The sequence below is a fragment of the Neoarius graeffei genome, chromosome 5 (genome assembly GCF_027579695.1).
Source record: "Neoarius graeffei isolate fNeoGra1 chromosome 5, fNeoGra1.pri, whole genome shotgun sequence".
Taxonomy (NCBI): Eukaryota; Metazoa; Chordata; class Actinopteri; order Siluriformes; family Ariidae; genus Neoarius; species Neoarius graeffei.
In genome coordinates this window covers 77,472,739-77,491,905 of record NC_083573.1, presented here as the reverse complement: position 1 = coordinate 77,491,905, position 19,167 = coordinate 77,472,739, and the positions used below count along the sequence as shown (strand labels likewise).

The 19,167-nt window shown below is 41.8% G+C and overlaps 1 protein-coding gene across 1 annotated transcript in view; it reads right to left on the bottom strand.

Moving 5' to 3' along the window:
* ttc21a (tetratricopeptide repeat domain 21A) overlaps positions 1–19,167 on the bottom strand; it is a 64,404-nt gene that overhangs the window by 34,076 nt on the left and 11,161 nt on the right. Inside the window, exons 3-7 of the mRNA XM_060920704.1 lie at positions 12,575–12,685; positions 9,600–9,766; positions 4,102–4,224; positions 3,842–3,999; positions 339–423 (exon numbers count right to left, since the gene is read on the bottom strand). Of these exons, the coding sequence (XP_060776687.1) occupies positions 339–423; positions 3,842–3,999; positions 4,102–4,224; positions 9,600–9,766; positions 12,575–12,685 (644 nt within the window). The remainder of the gene's footprint in view (positions 1–338; positions 424–3,841; positions 4,000–4,101; positions 4,225–9,599; positions 9,767–12,574; positions 12,686–19,167) is intronic.

The window sequence follows — 19,167 nt, the reverse complement described above, 5'->3', positions numbered from 1 at the left end:
CAAAGTGAAAAAAAGTGTGCTGTGGTCTAATGTGTCCAAATTTCAAACTGTTTTTGGAAAATCAGGGACTTTGTGTCCTCCGGGCTAAAGAGGAAAAGGACCATCTAGACTGTTACCAGCACAAAGTTCAAAAGTCAGCATCTGTGATGGTATGGGTAACTTGCACATCTGTGAAGGCACCATTAATGCTGAAAGGTACATACAGGTTTTGGAGAAACATGTGTTACCATCCAGATGATGTCTTTTTCAGGGACGTCCCTGCTTATTTCAGCAAGACAGTGTCAAGCCATATTCTGCGCATGTTACAACAGCATGGCTTACAACTCCTGCATAATTACCTTCTCCACATCACCATCCTTCGCTGCAGAGATTATGCTTAACATCTGAAGTGCTTTTAAGTTATGTGCATCTAGTGCCAGGATCCTGTAAACCAGGTCAAGAGAGAATATGATTAAATCATGTAAAATCTTCATGCCTTTATCTCATAAATGAATACAGTGTCTTGCAAAAGTATTCATCCCCCTTGGTGTTTGTCCTGTTTTGTTGCATTACAAGATGGAACTAAAATGGATTTTGGGGGGTTAGCAACATTTGACTTGCACAACATGCCTACCACTTTAAAAGGTGCATATAGTTTTATTGTGACACAAACAATTAGATGAAAAAACAGAAATCTGGAGTGTGCATAGGTATTCACCCCCTTTCATATGAAACCCCATAAGAGCTGGTCCAACCAATTCACTTCATAAGTCACATAATTAGTTGATTAAGATCCACCTGTGTGCACAATCAAATGTCTGTATAAAATCAACCTGTTCTGGAAGGACCCTGACTCTGCAACACGACTAAGCAAGCAACATGAAAACCAAGGAGCACTCCAAACAGGTCAGAGACAAAGTTGTGGAGAAGTATAGATCAGGGATGGGTCATAAAAAAATATCCCAAACTTTGAATATTCCAGGGAGCACCATTAAATCCATTATAGCAAAATGGAAAGAATATATGTCACCACTACAAACCTGACAAGAAAAGGCTGCCCACCAAAACTCACAGACCGGGCAAGGAGGGCATTAATCAGAGAAGCAACAAAGACACCAAAGATAACACTGAAGGAGCTGCAAAGATCCACAGCGGAGATGCGAGTATCTGTCCATACGACCACTTTAAGCCATACACTCCACAGGGACTTTATGGAAGAGTGGCCAGAAAAAGCCATTGCTTAAGAAAACATGTTTGGAGTTTGCCCAACAGCATGTGGCAGACTCCCCAAACACATGGAAGAAGATTCTCTGGTCAAATGAGACTAAAATTGATATTTTTGCCCAACACCCTGAGAACACCATTCCTACAGTGAAGCATGGTGGTGGCAGCATCCTGATGTGGGGATATGTTTCATCTGCAGGGACAGGAAAGCTGGTCAGGACTGAAGGAAAAATGGATGGCGCTAAATACAGGGCAATTCTGGAGGAAAACCTGTTTGTGTTGGCCAGAGGTTTGAGACTGGGACGAAGGTTCACTTTCCAGCAGGACAATGACCCTAAATATATTGCTAAAGCTACACTGGAGTGGCTTAAATGGAAACATTTAAATGTTTTGGAATGGCCTAATCAAAGCCCAGACCTCAATCCAGTTGAGAATCTATGGCATAACTTGAAGATTCAGGGCTGCCAACTTTTCGAAATTCCTTGGAGTGAGATTTTTTTTGGGGGGGGTGTCGACAGCAAAATTTTTCCGCACACCATGCAGTAAGTGGGAATTTTGTATTCAGTTTGATATTCACTTGTCCCCCTGCATTCTGGTGTTTTGTTTGTGGGTCGTCCAGCTGGAGATGGACAATGAAGGGGGGGGGGGGGGGGGGGGGGGGGGGGGGGGTTGAGATTTTTGATTTAGTAGATGTTCCTGCATTCTGGTGGATTTTTGGAGTGGCCTGCTGTGCCATACCTACATTCTTACACACCCTGACTTGCCAGGCCTTCAGCTTGTGGCCAACAAAAGCACCAAGTTTTGGCTTAAAAGCCCCCACACTAGAAAACTACAGATGACTGCCAATGTTCCTGTAGCCCTATAGACCTGTGTTTCAGATTTAAAGGCAAGTTCATGTTTGAAAATATTTCATCAGCTAAGCCTAAACACCTTCTGAATTGAAACTAAATGTTAAGTTTTTAATAACTGTTACAAAAAATAAGATTGTCCCTCACTGACTATTCATTATGCATTTAAGGGCTTTCCCCACCACTGGGTTCAGCAGAAGATTGGCATGGGGAAAAATATCAACAGCAAAAGAACAAATAAAATGCTTAAACAGTCAGCAAAATGTGCATGTGCTACAAGAAACATTAAAATGATTAAGTTTGAACAGTATTGAAACACAAAAAGCTGAACCTTGGCCATAGGTGGGAATGTGCACACAAAGTTGGGCTTAAAAATTTTGGTTATACTTAAATAAGCTATATTAATATATTTCTTATTAATTTATTTCTTATCTATGTTTCTTATTAGTAATAGAGCATTCGTCAGGGCCTGTTATCTGACAAATATTCTCTATCTGTCTTGCTCTCTTTGAAACCCTGTCTCCTCAGTATATTGTTCTCAGTCTTTTTTTTAATTATTCACAAGTTCAAGTTCTTTGATATTACAGGTGACCATGCTTTATTTACTTTAACTGAGCAATTACATACATCATAAATAATTAAAAATAAATACCCTGTAAATAAACAATAGGTATGGTGGCTAATGGCTCTTCTTGCATTTGTAATATTATCTCTTACTTGCTTTATTTTACAACATTTCCAGTATGGCTTCAAATAAAGTCATAAAGTATGATAACATACAGTAAACAAACTAAACATGCGCCTTAATAAACGTGTGCTAAGGAGGTGCTCTCCCGTGCTGCTTGTTGGGGAAGATAGAGGCTGTGGCACGGCAGTAGGCCTATAATGATTTAGCATGCCTAGTACACAGCTCTCGATATGGCATTAAATATTCTCACAACACTTATAGGCTAAAACGATTAAGAAACTTTATATAAAGTTCATAATTACGCCAGTAACACCACACATTGGCGTGCATATGCACAAACCTGTCTGAGACACCCGTCTTCAACTTGGATACCTTCTTCTCTCTCCTCTTCCTCTAAATTGACGGTAGGCAATTATCCAACTTCCGGCGAGTGCAGCATCATTAGATGCACCACCTACCATAGGGGAGTGTGTACAGAAGGGAACAGCTCTCTGCCTGTTTAGGCGTGCGTAAGGCGTAATTGATCAATCGCAAGTGGTTGGCGCGATGCAATGGGTAGCCTAGATTAGATAGATAAACTAGATTTTTTTTCTAGTGTGAGAAATCGGAGGTATGGCGTGTGAGCGTGTGAAGACAATCAAATGCGTGTGTCTCACGCTCATTGCGTGAGAGTTGGCAGCCCAGAGATTGCTGTACACCAACACAACCCATCTAACTTGAAGGAGTTGGAGCAGTTTTGCCTTGAGGAATGGGCAAAAATCCCAGTGGCTCGATGTGCTAAGCTAATAGAGACATACCCCAAGAGACTTGTAGCTGTAATTGCAGCAAAAGGTGGCTCTACAAAGTATTGACTTGGGGGTCAATATCTATGCACACTCCAGATTTAGTTTTTTTATATCTTAATTTTTGTTTGCATCACAATGTGTAAAAAAAAAAAAAAGTGCACCTTTAAAGTGATAGGCATGTTATGTAAATCAAATGGTGCTAACCCCCCCCCCAAAAAAATCCATTTTAATTCCAGCTTGTAATGTGACAAAACAGGACAAACACCAAGGGGATGAATACTTTTGCAAGACATTGTACAAGCTGATATCAGGCCTACCTATGAGCCACCTCAGTAGTTTCTTCCCAATTATGGAGAGACATAAAGATGTTCATCTTGAGAACCAGAGCTGGAATAAATTCAGGATAGGAAGCCATGATCTGATTGATGATATTCAGAGCGTCAGACTCCTCCTGTCTCGTCATGAGAAACTCAATCTATGAGAAGAGCAACAGTGAAAACCCAGGTAAGGGTAACAGTAATTCTTATCATGTAATATAACATTTGTATAATAAGATGTAAATTTCAAAATGATGTACCTTTCCCATCAATCCAAACACATTTTTTGAGTCAGAAATGCCACTGTCTAAATATCGAACAGCCTGAGATCGTTCAACATCATTCTCTGAGGTCAGGAGAATCCAGCACTTAAGTAAACGCCCCTATTAACACACATTAGTGTCTCAGTTTACAGTTAAAAGAATCAACACTATTCACAATAAATTATGAAACATTTTAGTGGCAACTGCATCAAGTTAATGAATAAACCATGTCAAAGCATGATGTTGTAGGAAAATGATCCACAACAGGATGGTGTGACACCACTCCAATATACAGTACCAGTCATACTGCAAGTTTGTACACCCCTACTCATTTCATAGGCTTTTCTGTATTTTGACCATTTTCTACATTGTTGAACAATACTGAAGAAATCAAAACTATGAAATAACATATGGAACATATATGGAATGATGTGGTAAATTAAAAAAAAAACGTGTTAAACAAAAAAAAAAAAATGCTTCATATTTTAGATTCTTCAAAGTAGCCACATTTACTTTGATGATGCTTTACACATTATCTTAACCAGCTTCCTAAGGTCGTCACCTGGAATGCTTTTCAATTAACAGGTTTGCATCATCAAAAGTTAATTAGTGCAATTTCTTGCTTTCTTAATATGTTTGAGATCTCATCTCATCTCATTATCTCTAGCCGCTTTATCCTTCTACAGGGTCGCAGGCAAGCTGGAGCCTATCCCAGCTGACTACGGGCGAAAGGCGGGGTACACCCTGGACAAGTCGCCAGGTCATCACAGGGCTGACACATAGACACAGACAACCATTCACACTCACATTCACACCTACGGTCAATTTAGAGTCACCAGTTAACCTAACCTGCATGTCTTTGGACTGTGGGGGAAACCGGAGCACCCGGAGGAAACCCACGCGGACACGGGGAGAACATGCAAACTCCACACAGAAAGGCCCTCGCCGGCCCCGGGGCTCGAACCCAGAACCTTCTTGCTGTGAGGCGACAGCGCTAACCACTACACCACCGTGCCGCCCATGTTTGAGATCAAACAGTAAATAATAAACATATAATAAATAGCCCTATTCCACAACTGTAGTAATCCATATTATGTCAAGAACCGCTCAACTAAGTAAAGAGAAACAACATCCATCTTTACTTTAAGTCATGAAGTGTCTTAATTAATAAAAATAAAGAAAAAACATTGAATTAGAAGGTGTGTCCAAACTTTTGCTTGGTACTGTACATCCTGACAGATTATTTAATTCTTCTTGTACCACAGTAATTTGCCATTGACTGCATCCATCCATCCATCCATCCATCCATCCATCCATCTATCACCTGCAGCCGCTTATCCTGTGCAGGGTCGCAGGCAAGCTGGAGCCTATCCCAGCTGACTATGGGCGAGAGGCAGGGTGCACCCTGGACAACTCGCCAGGTTATCGCAGGGCTGACACAGAGACAAACAACCATTCACACTCACACCTACGGTCAATTTAGAGCCACCAATTAGCCTAAACTACATGTGGGGGAAACCAGAGCCCCCGGAGGAAACCCACACAGACACGGGGAGAACATGCAAACTCCACACAGAAAGGCCCCCGTCAGCCACTGGGCTCGAACCCAGAACCTTCTTGCTGTGAGATGACAGTGCTAACCACTACACCATTGTGCCACCCCCAATGACTGCAATGTTTGATTTTTTTAATGAATGACACACTGTGCTTCATAACCATTTCATGTTGTAGAAAGTCTGATTTTTTAAAAAATTTATCTCGTCATGTTACAAAGAAAAAGCAAGGCACAAAAAAAAAAACCCTCCATCCTGAAGACTTTCCAATGGCAGAAAAATTACTGACTGGTACCAAGATCTGACACTGAAGACTCATTGTATAAATATTATATAAACATTTACTTACACAAAAAAACAGCACATCAATAATGAAATGACTTCCTTTGTTAAATACAACTTTTTAAATCTTTTTTGCCTTATGTTATATACAGTGGCATGCAAAAGTTTGGGCACCCTTACTGAAAATGTCTGTTACTGTGAATAGTTAAGTGAGCAGAAGATGAACTAATCACCAAAAGGCATAAAGGAAAAGATTAAACATTTCTTTTCAGCGTTTTCTGCAAGATTTGTGTATTATTTTTGTTTTGTACAATTGGAGAGTGAAAAAAGAAAAGGAACATCATGCGAAAGTTTGGGCACCCCAATATATGAGAGTTCTCAGGTAACATTTACCAAGGTTCCAGACCTTAATTAGCTTATTGAGCTGTGGCTTGTTCAAATTCTTCGTTAGGAAAGGTCAGATGATGCAGATTTCAAAGCTGTATAAATTCTTTGACTCCTCAAACTTGTCCTAAAATCAACAGCCATGGGCTCCTCAAAGCAACTCTCTCACATTCTGAATAATAAAATAATTGATGCTCACAAAGCAGGAGAAGGCTACAAGAACATAGCAAAGTGTTTTCAGGTAGCTGTTCCCTCAGATCGTAATGTTATTAAGAAATGGCAGTTAACAGAAACAGTGGAGATCAAGGTGAGGTCTGGAAGATGAAGAAAACTTTCTGAAAGAACTGCTCGTTGGATTGCTAGAAAGGCAAATAAAAAAAACCCTGTTTGACTGCAAAGACCTTCAGAAAGATTTAGCAGACCCTGGAGTGGTGGTGCACTGTTCTACTATGCAGCGACACCTGAACAAATACAGTGCCTTGAAAAAGTATTCATACCCCTTGAACTTTTTCACATTTTTCCACCTTACAACCATGACCTTAAAAGTTTTTTATTGAGATTTTATGTGATAGACCAACACAGAGTAGCACATAATTGTGAAGTGAAACGAAAATGATAAATGGTCTTCAAAATTTTAAACAAATAAAAATCTGAAAAATGTGGTGTGCATTAGTATTCAGCCCCCCTGCGTCAATACTTTGTAGAGCCATCTTTTGCTGCAATTACAGCTGCAAGTCTTTTGTGGTATGTCTCTACCAGCTTTGCACATCTAGACACTGAAATTTTTGCCCATTCTTCTTTGCAAAATAGCTCAAGCTCAGCCAGATTGGATGGAGAGCGTCTGTGAACAGCAATTTTCAAGTCTTGCCACAGATGCTCAATGGGATTTAGGTCTGGACTTTGACTGGGCCATTCTAACACATGAATATTCTTTGATCTAAACCATTCCATTGTAGCTCTGGCTGTATGTTTAAGGTCATTGTCTTGCTGGAAGGTGAATCTCCTTCCCAGTCTCAAGTCTTTTGCAGCCTCCAACAGATTTTCTTCCAGGATTGCCCTGTATTTAGCTCCATCCATCTTCCCATCAACTCTGACCAGCTTCCCTGTCCCTGCTGAAGAAAAGCATCCCCATAGCATGATGCTGCCACCACCATGTTTCACAGTGGGGATGGTGTGTGCAGGGTGATGAGCAGTGTTAGTTTTCCGCCACACATAGCGCTTTGCATTTAGGCCAAAAAGTTCAACTTTGGTCTCATCTGACCAAAGCACCTTCTTCCACATGTTTGCTGTGTCCCCTACATGGCTTCTGGCAAACTGCAAACGGGACTTCTTATGCCTGTCTTTCAACAATGGCTTTCTTCTTGCCACTCTTCCAAAAAGGCCAGATTTGTGGAGTGTACGACTTGGTTGTCCTGTGCACAGATTCTCCCACCTGAGCTGTGGATTTCTGCAGCTCCTCCAGAGTGATCATGGGCCTCTTGGCTGCTTCTCTGACCAGTGCTCTCCTTGCTCGCTCTGTCAATTTAGGTGGACGGCCATGTCTTGGTAGGTTTGCAGTTGTGCCACACTTTTTCCATTTTTGAATGATGGATTGAACAGTGCTTCTTGAGATGTTCAGAGCTTGGGATATTTTTTTATAACCTAACCCTAACCTAACCCTGCTTTAAACTTCTCCAGAACTTTATCCCTGACCTGTCTGGTGAGTTCTTTGGTCTTCATGATGCCGTTTGTTCTTCAGTGTTCTCTAACAAACCACTGAGGCCTTCACAGAACAAGTGTATTTATGCTGAGAGTAAATTACACACAGTAGGACTCTATTAACTAATCAGATGACTTCTGAAGGCAATTGATTGCACTGGATTGTATTTAGAGGTATCAGAGTACAGGGGGCTGAATACTAATGCACACCACATTTTTCAGATTTTTATTTGTTTAAAATTTTGAAGACTATCATTTTCGTTTCACTTCACAATTATGTGCTACTCTGTGTTGGTCTATCACATAAAATCTCAATAAAAAACTTTTAAGTTCGTGGTTGTAAGGTGGAAAAATGTGAAAAAGTTCAAGGGGTATGAATACTTTTTCAAGGCACTGTATGACCTTCATGGGAGAGTCATCAGAAGAAAACCTTTCCTGCATCCTAGCCACAAAATTCAGCGTCTGAAGTTTGCAAATGAACATCTAAATAAGCCTGATGCATTTTGGAAGCAAGTCCTGTGGACTGATGAAATCAAAATAGAACTTTTGGGCCACAATGTGTAAAGGGGTGTTTGGAGAAAGAAGGGTGCCAAATTCCAGGAAAAGAACACCTCTCCAACTCTGAAGCATGGGTGTGGATCGATCATGCTTTGGGGTTGTGTTGCAGCCAGTGGCACAGGGTACATTTCACTGGTCGAGGGAAGCATGGATTCAAATAAATACCAGCAAATTCTGGAAGCAAACATGACACCATCTGTAAAAAAAGTTGAAGTTAAAAAGAGGATGGGTCCTACAATAAGATGATGATCCAAAACACACCTCAAAATCTACAATGGAATACCTCAAGAGGCCCAAACTGAAGGTTTTGCCCTGGCCCTCACAGTCCCCTGACCTAAACATCATTGAAAATCTGTGGATAGAGCTCAATGCAAGACAGCCCAAGAAACTTGTAGAACTGGAAGCCTTTTGCAAGGACGAATGTGTGAAAATCCCCCAGGAAAGAACTGAAAGATTATTAGCTGCCTACAAAAAGTGTTTACAAGCTGTGATACTTGCCAAAGGGGGTGTTATGAGGTACTAACCATGCAGGGTGCCCAAACTTTTGCTTCGGGCCCTTTTCCTTTTTTGTCATTTAGAAAATATAGAAGATGAAAATAAAAAATTGTTTTTGCTTAAAATATAAAGGGAATGAGTCATCTTTAACTTTATGCCTTTTGGAGATCATTTCATTCTCAACTTGCTTAACTGTTCAAAGTAACAGCAATTTTGACCAGGAGTGCCCAAACTTTTGCATAGCACTGTACATCATCCACTTCAAATTACTGTGAATGACTTGTTAATGCGTTAGAATGAGCAAATTAATAATAAACCTGTGATTTGAATTACAGTCAACACTACTGTCAGAGCTGCTGTGAAAGACAGTTTATCAATACCTTCTGACCAATCAGATTAAAGAATTTAACAGTGCTGCAGTACAACAATATTTAATTAAAACAATATACTTCAAACTCTAAAGAATCACAGCTTCCGTTTTCGCCTCTGATTTAACATTCACTATTTATACTAAACCACACAAACCTCTGAAGATCCATTGGATAATTTGAGCATCTTGTCTATGTACTCTCTGGCTTTCTGAGTTCTCCCCAGAATCCAGTAGAGCAATGCGACGTAGTACAGAGCCCTTTCTCCAGCTGTCCTCTTGGCTCTTTTTAAACAGGACTCCAGCTCAGACACCGCCTCTCCATCTCACAAACACAAACAGAGATGATTTATATTACAACTTTAACTAAAAAGCTAATCCAGTTATCTATAATAATATTTAATTGACCTAACATCTTTCTCACATGCATCATTAATTTTATAATTTGAAGAAACGCAGCTAAGGAGGTAAACATTTTGAGAGAAAACTCTTTCTCAGGGGAGATGCAGGCTGGGGTGCAAGCCCTTCCTGTCCTGGTCAACTTCTTTCTGAGCTGCCAACTGTCTTTCCAGTTATCATCAATCTGTTCTTGGTTGTCACCCAGTCTACTCCTGGGAGTTATTGGCCCAGCCAGATATGAAGATGGATGTGCTGGGACGCATCATCAGTGATGTAACCTTTAACCATTTCCTGCATAATTAATTTAAAACCATATCCTGATTCTATACACGGTACTTAAAACGACATGTTATATGAATTTGGCCTTCTATGTATAAACTTATTTTAAAATGTAAATAGATTGTCCATGTGTAGGAATTACAAATTGTAAATGATAAAAATATATTTATAATAAAATAAACTATATTCAATGACATGAAAATCTCATCTCATCTCATCTCATTATCTCTAGCCGCTTTATCCTTCTACAGGGTCGCAGGCAAGCTGGAGCCTATCCCAGCTGACTACGGGCGAAAGGCGGGGTACACCCTGGACAAGTCGCCAGGTCATCACAGGGCTGACACATAGACACAGACAACCATTCACACTCACATTCACACCTACGGTCAATTTAGAGTCACCAGTTAACCTAACCTGCATGTCTTTGGACTGTGGGGGAAACCAGAGCACCCGGAGGAAACCCACACAGACACGGGGAGAACATGCAAACTCCGCACAGAAAGGCCCTCACCGGCCACGGGGCTCGAACCCAGACCTTCTTGCTGTGAGGCGACAGTGCTAACCACTACACCACCGTGCCGCCCGAAAATGTATCATTTAAAGAGAAAAATTAGGTGAGTTTAAATTTCATGACAACATCTTAAAAAAGTTGGGACAAGGCCATGTTTACCACTGCGAGACATCCCCTTTTCTCTTTACAACAGTCTGTAAATGTCTGGGGACTGAGGAGACAAGTTGCTCAAGTTTAGGGATAGGAATGTTAACCCATTCTTGTCTAATGTAGGATTCTAGTTGCTCAACTGTCTTAGGTCTTTTTTGTTGTATCTTCCATTTTATGATGCGCCAAATGTTTTCTATGGATGAAAGATCTGGACTGCAGTCTGGCCAGTTCAGTACCCGGACCCTTCTTCTACGCAGCCATGATGCTGTAATTGATGCAGTATGTGGTTTGGCATTGTCATGTTGGAAAATGCAAGGTCTTCCCTGAAAGAGACGTCGTCTGGATGGGAGCATATGTTGCTCTAGTACCTGGATATACCTTTCAGCATTGATGGTGTCTTTCCAGATGTGTAAGCTGCCCATGCCACACGCACTAATGCAACCCCATACCATCAGAGATGCAGGCTTCTGAACTGAGTGCTGATAACAACTTGGGTCGTCCTTCTCCTCTTTAGTCCGAATGACACGGCGTCCCTGATTTCCGTAAAGAACTTCAAATTTTGATTCGTCTGACCACACAACAGTTTTCCACTTTGCCACAGTCCATTTTAAATGAGCCTTGGCCCAGAGAAGACGTCTGCGCTTCTGGATCATGTTTAGATACGGCTTCTTCTTTGAACTATAGAGTTTTAGCTGGCAACGGCGGATGGCACGGTGAATTGTGTTCACAGATAATATTCTCTGGAAATATTCCTGAGCCCATTTTGTGATTTCCAATACAGAAGCATGCCTGTATGTGATGCAGTGCCGTCTAAGGGCCCGAAGATCACGGGCACTCAGTATGGTTTTCCGGCCTTGACCCTTATGCACAGAGATTCTTCCAGATTCTCTGAATCTTTTGATGATATTATGCACTGTAGATGATGATATGTTCAAACTCTTTGCAATTTTACACTGTCGAACTCCTTTCTGATATTGCTCCACTATTTGTTGGCGCAGAATTGGGGGGATTGGTGATCCTCTTCCCATCTTTACTTCTGAGAGCCGCTGCCACTCCAAGATGCTCTTTTTATACCCAGTCATGTTAATGACCTATTGCCAATTGACCTAATGAGTTGCAATTTGGTCCTCCAGCTGTTCCTTTTTTGTACCTTTAACTTTTCCAGCCTCTTATTGCCCCGTCCCAACTTTTTTGAGATGTGTTGCTGTCATGAAATTTCAAATGAGCCAATATTTGGCATGAAATTTCAAAATGTCTCACTTTCGACATTTGATATGCTGTCTATGTTCTATTGTGAATACAATATCAGTTTTTGAGATTTGTAAATTATTGCGTTCCGTTTTTATTTACAATTTGTACTTTGTCCCAACTGTTTTGGAATCGGGGTTGTGTGTGTATATATATATATATATATATATATATATATATATATATATATATATATAAATGAAGTGTGTGTGTATACACACACACACACACACACACACACACATACATACAGTATACACACACACACACACACACTATTTCACCTGTAATGTTTTCCTTTCAGAAGTGAGAGAAGGCTCAAACTGACAGGACAAAGGGATTGTGGTTTTTATACATAAGAACTGAGAGAAGGTAAGCCTATAATTGGGAGTGGGTCAGGGATTGTTCATGAAATGAGGAATAAGAGGAGAAATCCTAGTGAACAATATACACTACAGTGCATTCATGGATCATGACTATGCAGATAAAATTACTTTGGAGTGTAATTTTTGGATCAATTGAGTGAGATAAAAGACAGATGCTCACCAGTGCTCCCTCTTTGCCTGTGCGCCCACAGCAGGGCCATCACTGAGCACAGAGAGACCTGAGGCTTGTCTCTCAGACTGTTCAGCTCTCTCTCAGCCTCCTGAACACGTCCTTTAACACACAGCAGGTTAACAATCAACACTATCAACAACATATACATTACACTTATATCATGTTCATATTACATGCTTATATTACATAGACATGAGGGTTTTACTGGGAAATATGCCACTTGTATTTTTCATGAGTTACATCCAGGACACTGAGACCTAAAACCGTGACATTTTTCAATATCCTCACTCCTGAGGATATCAGTGAATTGTTTGATAAATTCGCATACTTTGTGTTTGTGAATGTGTCTATACAGTGGTGCTTGAAAGTTTGTGAACCCTTCAGAATTTTCTATTTTTCTGCATAAATATGACCGAAAACAACATCAGATTTTCACACAAGTCCGAAAAGTAGATAAAGAGAACCCAGTTAAACAAATGAGACAAAAATATTATACTTGGTCATTTATTTATTGAGGAAAATGATCCAATATTCTATATCTGTGAGTGGCAAAAGTATGTGAACCTCTAGGATTAGACGGATTCTTTATTGTCATTGCGCATTACTATACAACGAAACACTGTTTGAGGGCTCAGATCACAGCAGCATATCAATAAATAAACATTTATATATCCTTTTAAAAAGCAGCATAATGGCATATAAAGCAGTCGTATAAATTGTAGTATCTAATTATTCAATGTAGCCAAACACAGTAAGGTGCAGAGTGTGAGTCCAAGTCCAGATCAGGCCTCCAGCAGAGCTTTTACAGCCCTAGGGAAGAAGCTATTTTGGTGTCTTTATGACCCTAAGCCTTCCAGAGGGAAGGGTGTCAAAAAGACATTGTCCAGGGTGAGTGCAGTCAGTCCTAATCTTGTGGCTCTGTTTCTCAGCCTGGCAAAGTAGATCTGTTCCAGGGATTGGAGAGGGGTACCAATGATTTTAGATGCAGTCCTGATGATCCACTGCAGATCTTTCCTCTGAGGTGCAGCTGGAGAACCACACTGTGCATCCATAGCTCAGAACACTTTGTCTGGTGCACTGGTAGAAGTTGGCGAGGAGCTTCTGTGAGAGCCCAGTTTTCCTCAGGGATCGCAGGAAGAAGAGTCTCTGCTGGGCCTTCTTCACTACCTCTCTGGTGTTCACTCCCTATGTCAGGTCGTCTGAGAGGTGAACACCGAGGTACTTGAAGCTCCCCACCTGTTCCACCTCCTCTCCAGAGATCACCAGGCTGGCATTTGTTTTATCCGGTCGTTTTCTGAAGTCAATGACCAGCTTCTTTGTTTTGTTGGTGTTGAGGAGCAAGTCATTGTTCTGACACCAAGATGTGAGGGTCTGAACTTCCTCTCTGTAGGCTGCCTCATCGCTGTTGGTCATCAACCCCACCACAGCTGTGTCATCTGCAAACTTGTATATTTGGTTTGAGTTATGGATGGGAGAACAGTCCTGTGTGAAGAGTGAGTAAAGAAGTGGATTAAGAACACAGCCTTGGGGGGTGCCAGTGTTTAAGATGGTGTTGGATGAGATGAGGTCTCCAAGTCTCACATGCTGTGGTCTGTTGGAGAGGAAGTCCTTAATCCAGCTACAGATGCGGTAGTCCAGGCCCAGAGACAGCAGCTTGTTGACCAGCTTGCTCGGATTGACAGTGTTGAAGGCCGAGCTGAAGTCAACAAACAGTATCCTCACATAGGTGTCAGGGTTCTCTAGGTGAGTCAGTACAGTGTGGAGCATGAGGGAGATGGCGTCCTTAGTGCACCTGTTGGTTTTGTAGGCAAACTGGTAATGGTTCAGGTCAGCAGGGACGGACGCTTTGATGCAGTTCATCACCAGTCTTTCAAAGCATTTCATGATTATCAGTGTTAGTGCAACAGGCCGATACTCATTCAAGCATGTGACTGCTGAGCGCTTTGGGACGGGGATGATGGTTGCAGCTTTAAAGCAGGACGGGACTATGGCCTCCTTCAGTGACTTGTTGAACATGTCAGTGAAAACAGCCACCAGTTGGTGTGCACATGCTTTTAGAGCACGTCCTGGGACCCCATCCAAACCAGTCGCCTTCCTGCCATTGATGTTGAGCAGGGCCCGCTTAACCCGGTACTGGTGCAATACCATTGGACGTCACTCTTTCCGAGGGGGGCTGGAGGTGTGTGAAGGATATTGACTGTGGGTGAGGGATGCTGGGGATGGCTCATTCATGTTGGTAGTGTTGCTGTCAAAATGGGAGAAGGTGTTCAGCTGATCAGGAAGGGAGGGGTCGACTGTAGAGGGTGGGCAGGGGTTCTGTTTGTAGTTCGTAATTGTTCTGATCCCCTGCCACATGCTGCGGGTGGTGTTGTCTTTGAAATGCTGTTCGATTTGCATTTTATATTTATTTTTGGCAGCAGTGATCCCCCTTCTCAGATATGCTCTGGATCTCCTGTACGTCTCCTGGTCACCTGATCACAGTGCTGCATTCCTGGCTTTCAAAAGACTGTAAACAGTGCTGTTGAACCAGGGCTTTTAGTTTTGGGGCACTCTGATGTTTTTGGTTTTGGTGGAAGTCTCAACACAGAACCTGATAGTCCATTACAATGGAAGCATATTGTTCTGTGTCTTCCTGGTCAATGATCTCCCACCTTGTGTCCTCAAAACAGTCTTGCAGTGCTGCCTCAGTCTTCTCAGACCAGATCTGAACTGTCCTGACCTGGCTCTTTGTTTTGCTGATGAGAGGTTGATAAGAAGTTGTTAAAAACAGCCAAGTGGTCCGATTGTCCAAGGTGGGGGGGCTGGGTGGACTTTGTAGGCACCTTTGAAACTGGTGTAAACCTGATCCAGTGTTTTTCCATTCCGTGTCCCCATGTGGATGTTTTTGTAGAATTTGGGTAACACAGACTTCAGGTTTGTGTGATTAAAATCCCCTGCCATGATGATGAAACTGTCTGGTAGTCTGTTTTGTTATTTACTGATTGCCTCATGCAGCCTGCTCATGGCTAACTTTGCATTAGCTCGTGGGTGAATGTACACAGCAAAAATAAAAACAATGCACTGTGCTCATGGCTGAGGTGGAATGGCCTGCATTTTAGCACCAGAAACTCCAAGTCCGTACAACATTGTTTTTCCATAACAGTGACATCAGTGCAAAAATCGTCTCTCACATAAACACACATACCTCCATCGTCACTCTGTAGACGATGTGCCCCTGTAGTTCCACAGCTGCATCTAGGATGTTTCCGTGCAGCCATGAATCGGAAATTGTTATACAGCTGTCCCATCAGTTATTCACAAATCGGAGTCTCAAGTCATCCATTTTGTTGACGAGAGCGAGCGTTGATGAGGAGTAAGCTTGAAACGGCCGGTCGGTGTGGAGCGCAGCGTAGCCTTGCTCGGCAGTCTGCCTTGTTGCCTCGCTTCCTCCATCTGTCGCTCAGATTAATTCCAGGCATTTCCGTGGACGAATAATCCATTTTGGGAAGGATTTTATGTCCTCTGGAACAAAGTCCGAACAGTGTTTTTGTATTTCAATAAGTTCTGAGCGAGTATACTTGAAAAAACCAACAAAAAAAAAACGCTGTGAATGGTAGAGCCTCAGGCCACTGTGACTCCTCGCGCCGCCATCTTAATTAGTAATAATTAAGAATTAGCAGTTACTTTGAAGGTGAAATTAGAGTCAGGTGTTTTCAATCAATGGGATGACAAATCAGGTGTGAGTGGGCACCCTGTTTTATTTAAAGAACAGGGATCTATCAAAGTCTGATCTTCACAACACATTTGTGGAAGTGTATCATGGCACGAACAAAGGAGATTTCTGAGGACCTCAGAAAAAGCGTTGTTGATGCTCATCAGGCTGGAAAAGGTTACAAAACCATCTCTAAAGAATTTGGACTCCACCAATCCACAGTCAGACAGATTGTGTACAAATGGAGGAAATTCAAGACCATTGTTACCCTCCCCAGGAGTGGTCGATCAACAAAGATCACTCCAAGAGCAAGGTGTGTAATAGTTGGTGAGGTCAAAAAGGATCCCAAAGTAACTTCTAAGCAACTGAAGGCCTCTCTCACATTGGCTAATGTTAATGTTCATGAGTCCACCATCAGGAGAACACTGAACAACAATGGTGTGCATGGCAGGGTTGCAATGAGAAAGCCACTGCTCTCCAAAAAGAACATAGCTGCTCGTCTGCAGTTTGCTAAAGATCACATGGACAAGCTAGAAGGCCATTGGGAAAATGTTTTGTGGACAGATGAGACCAAAATAGAACTTTTTGGTTTAAATGAGATGCATTATGTTTGGAGAAAGGAAAACACATTCCAGCATAAGAACCTTATCCTATCTGTGAAACATGGTGGTGGTAGTATCATGGTTTGGGCCTGTTTTGCTGCATCTGGGCCAGGACGGCTTGCCATCGTTGATGGAACAATGAATTCTGAATTATACCAGCAAATTCTAAAGGAAAATGTCAGGACATCTGTCCATGAACTGAATCTCAAGAGAAGGTGGGTCATGCAGCAAGACAACGACCCTAAGCACACAAGACGGTCTACCAAAGAATGGTTAAAGAAGAATAAAGATAATGTTTTGGAATGGCCAAGTCAAAGTCCTGACCTTAATCCAACTGAAATGTTGTGGAAGGACCTGAAGTGAGCAGTTCATGTGAGGAAACCCACCAACATCCCAGAGTTGAAGCTGTTCTGTATGGAGGAATGGGCTAAAATTCCTCCAAGCCGGTGTGCAGGACTGATCAACAGTTCCCAGAAACAGCTGCAGTTTTTGCTGCACAAGGGGGTCACACCAGATACTGAAAGCAAAGGTTCACATACGGTACTTTTGCCACTCACAGATATGCAATATTGGATCATTTTCCTCAATAAATAAATAGCCAAGTATAATATTTTTGTCTCATTTGTTGAACTGGGTTCTCTTTACTTTTAGGATTTGTGTGAAAATCTGATGATGTTTTAGGTCATATTTATGCAAAAATATAGAAAATTCTAAAGGGTTCACAAACTTTCAAGCATCACTGTATAATAATTCCCAATATTTCACTCCAATGACACCACTCCCAGTGTTTTCCCGCTGATGAGACATGCATTGTCAAAATTCAAAATTAAAATTCAGTTCAAAATTAAAATTATTATTTACCCAGTTAATTAATTAATTAATTACCCAGTTCAAAATTAAAATTATTTTGATTAACTTGCATATTTTTTCTGTGGATGTGTCCATATAATATAAAGAACATTACACGGTCATGTGAAGATATGAAGTTTATCTTCTCGTGTTGAAAATATTTTCACTCATTTGCTTTGCTCACTTGTGAATCTGTTCACCACTTGACGATAAACTTCATATCTTCACACAACTGTGTAATATCCTCTGTTTATATTGGTGCTAGCATACATTTGCTGGTGTTGGTGCTCTAACCCAAGGCTGGTAGTGTTTCTAGTGCTGTAGTGTAGTGCAGATTAGCTTACTAACCTTCGCTTTCAGCTGCAGCCACTATCTAGCCTACAGGCAAAAAGAAGGCCGAGTGCATAAGTCCTTCCTGGTGGTACATAGCCTCCTCCAAGTCAACACTCTTACATTGCCTCCTCATGGCACACCTCGTAAACTAGGCACCTTGCGGCCCTAGGCTAAAGTGTGAAGGATCTTGGAGCATCCTGGAGCCCCAGAGGTACAGCGGTCAGGACACTGGCTTACTCCACCGGTGTGTGTGGAGTAACCCTGACACTGGCTAATCCAGGATCCAACAATTAGTCCCAGCTATGAGTAAATAGTGAACCTTAGTATGACCCAAAAAAGACTAGTAGTGCACACCAGTGTCCATACCTCAGTAACCAACTCGTTTGTTGGGCTAATAAGTGGGACATACCACATTTAGGGGATGCCACCCCCTTCAAGTGTATGAAGACTGGAGCACTGGACAAGGCAGAAGAACTAAAATCACAGGGTCAATGGCTTGAAAAAGTCTGACAGTAAGGTGATGTGACTCACCAGGGCACACTCTGGTACAAGGAGGAAGTGGCCAGTCACCTTGGAAAGGATTGGGGCCCGAACAAGTATTCTTCCCATAGTTAGCAATGATAAACAGTTGAAGTTGTAGTAACGCCAATAGAGACAACTCTGATCCCTCTGCGGAGGTGTCCCTTAACAACAACAGAGGTGGTGATCCTTCTTTGGTGAATTGGAGGTCAAGTCATGAAGATGTAGATCCAAACCCTACTTCAGGAAGACCTGCATCTGATATCAGGCAACCAAAAACCAGACGAAGGATGCTGAAAATTGGAACATGGAATGTGTGTACTCTCCACAAACCAGGGAATTTCCAAAATTTTGTGAAAGAAATGACAGCTCTTGATTTGGACATTCTTGGCATAGCTGAAACAAGATGGACTGGGGATGGCAGAATTATTGAAAAAGATTTTGAGATGGTATATTCAGGAGGTGATAAACATCAATGTGGAGTGGGCATCATGATGGGAACAAACAAAACAAAACAAATCGTTCCATCACTGCTTGGATTCTGGCCAGTGTCAGACAGACTGATTATGATGAAGCTGATGGGTGCA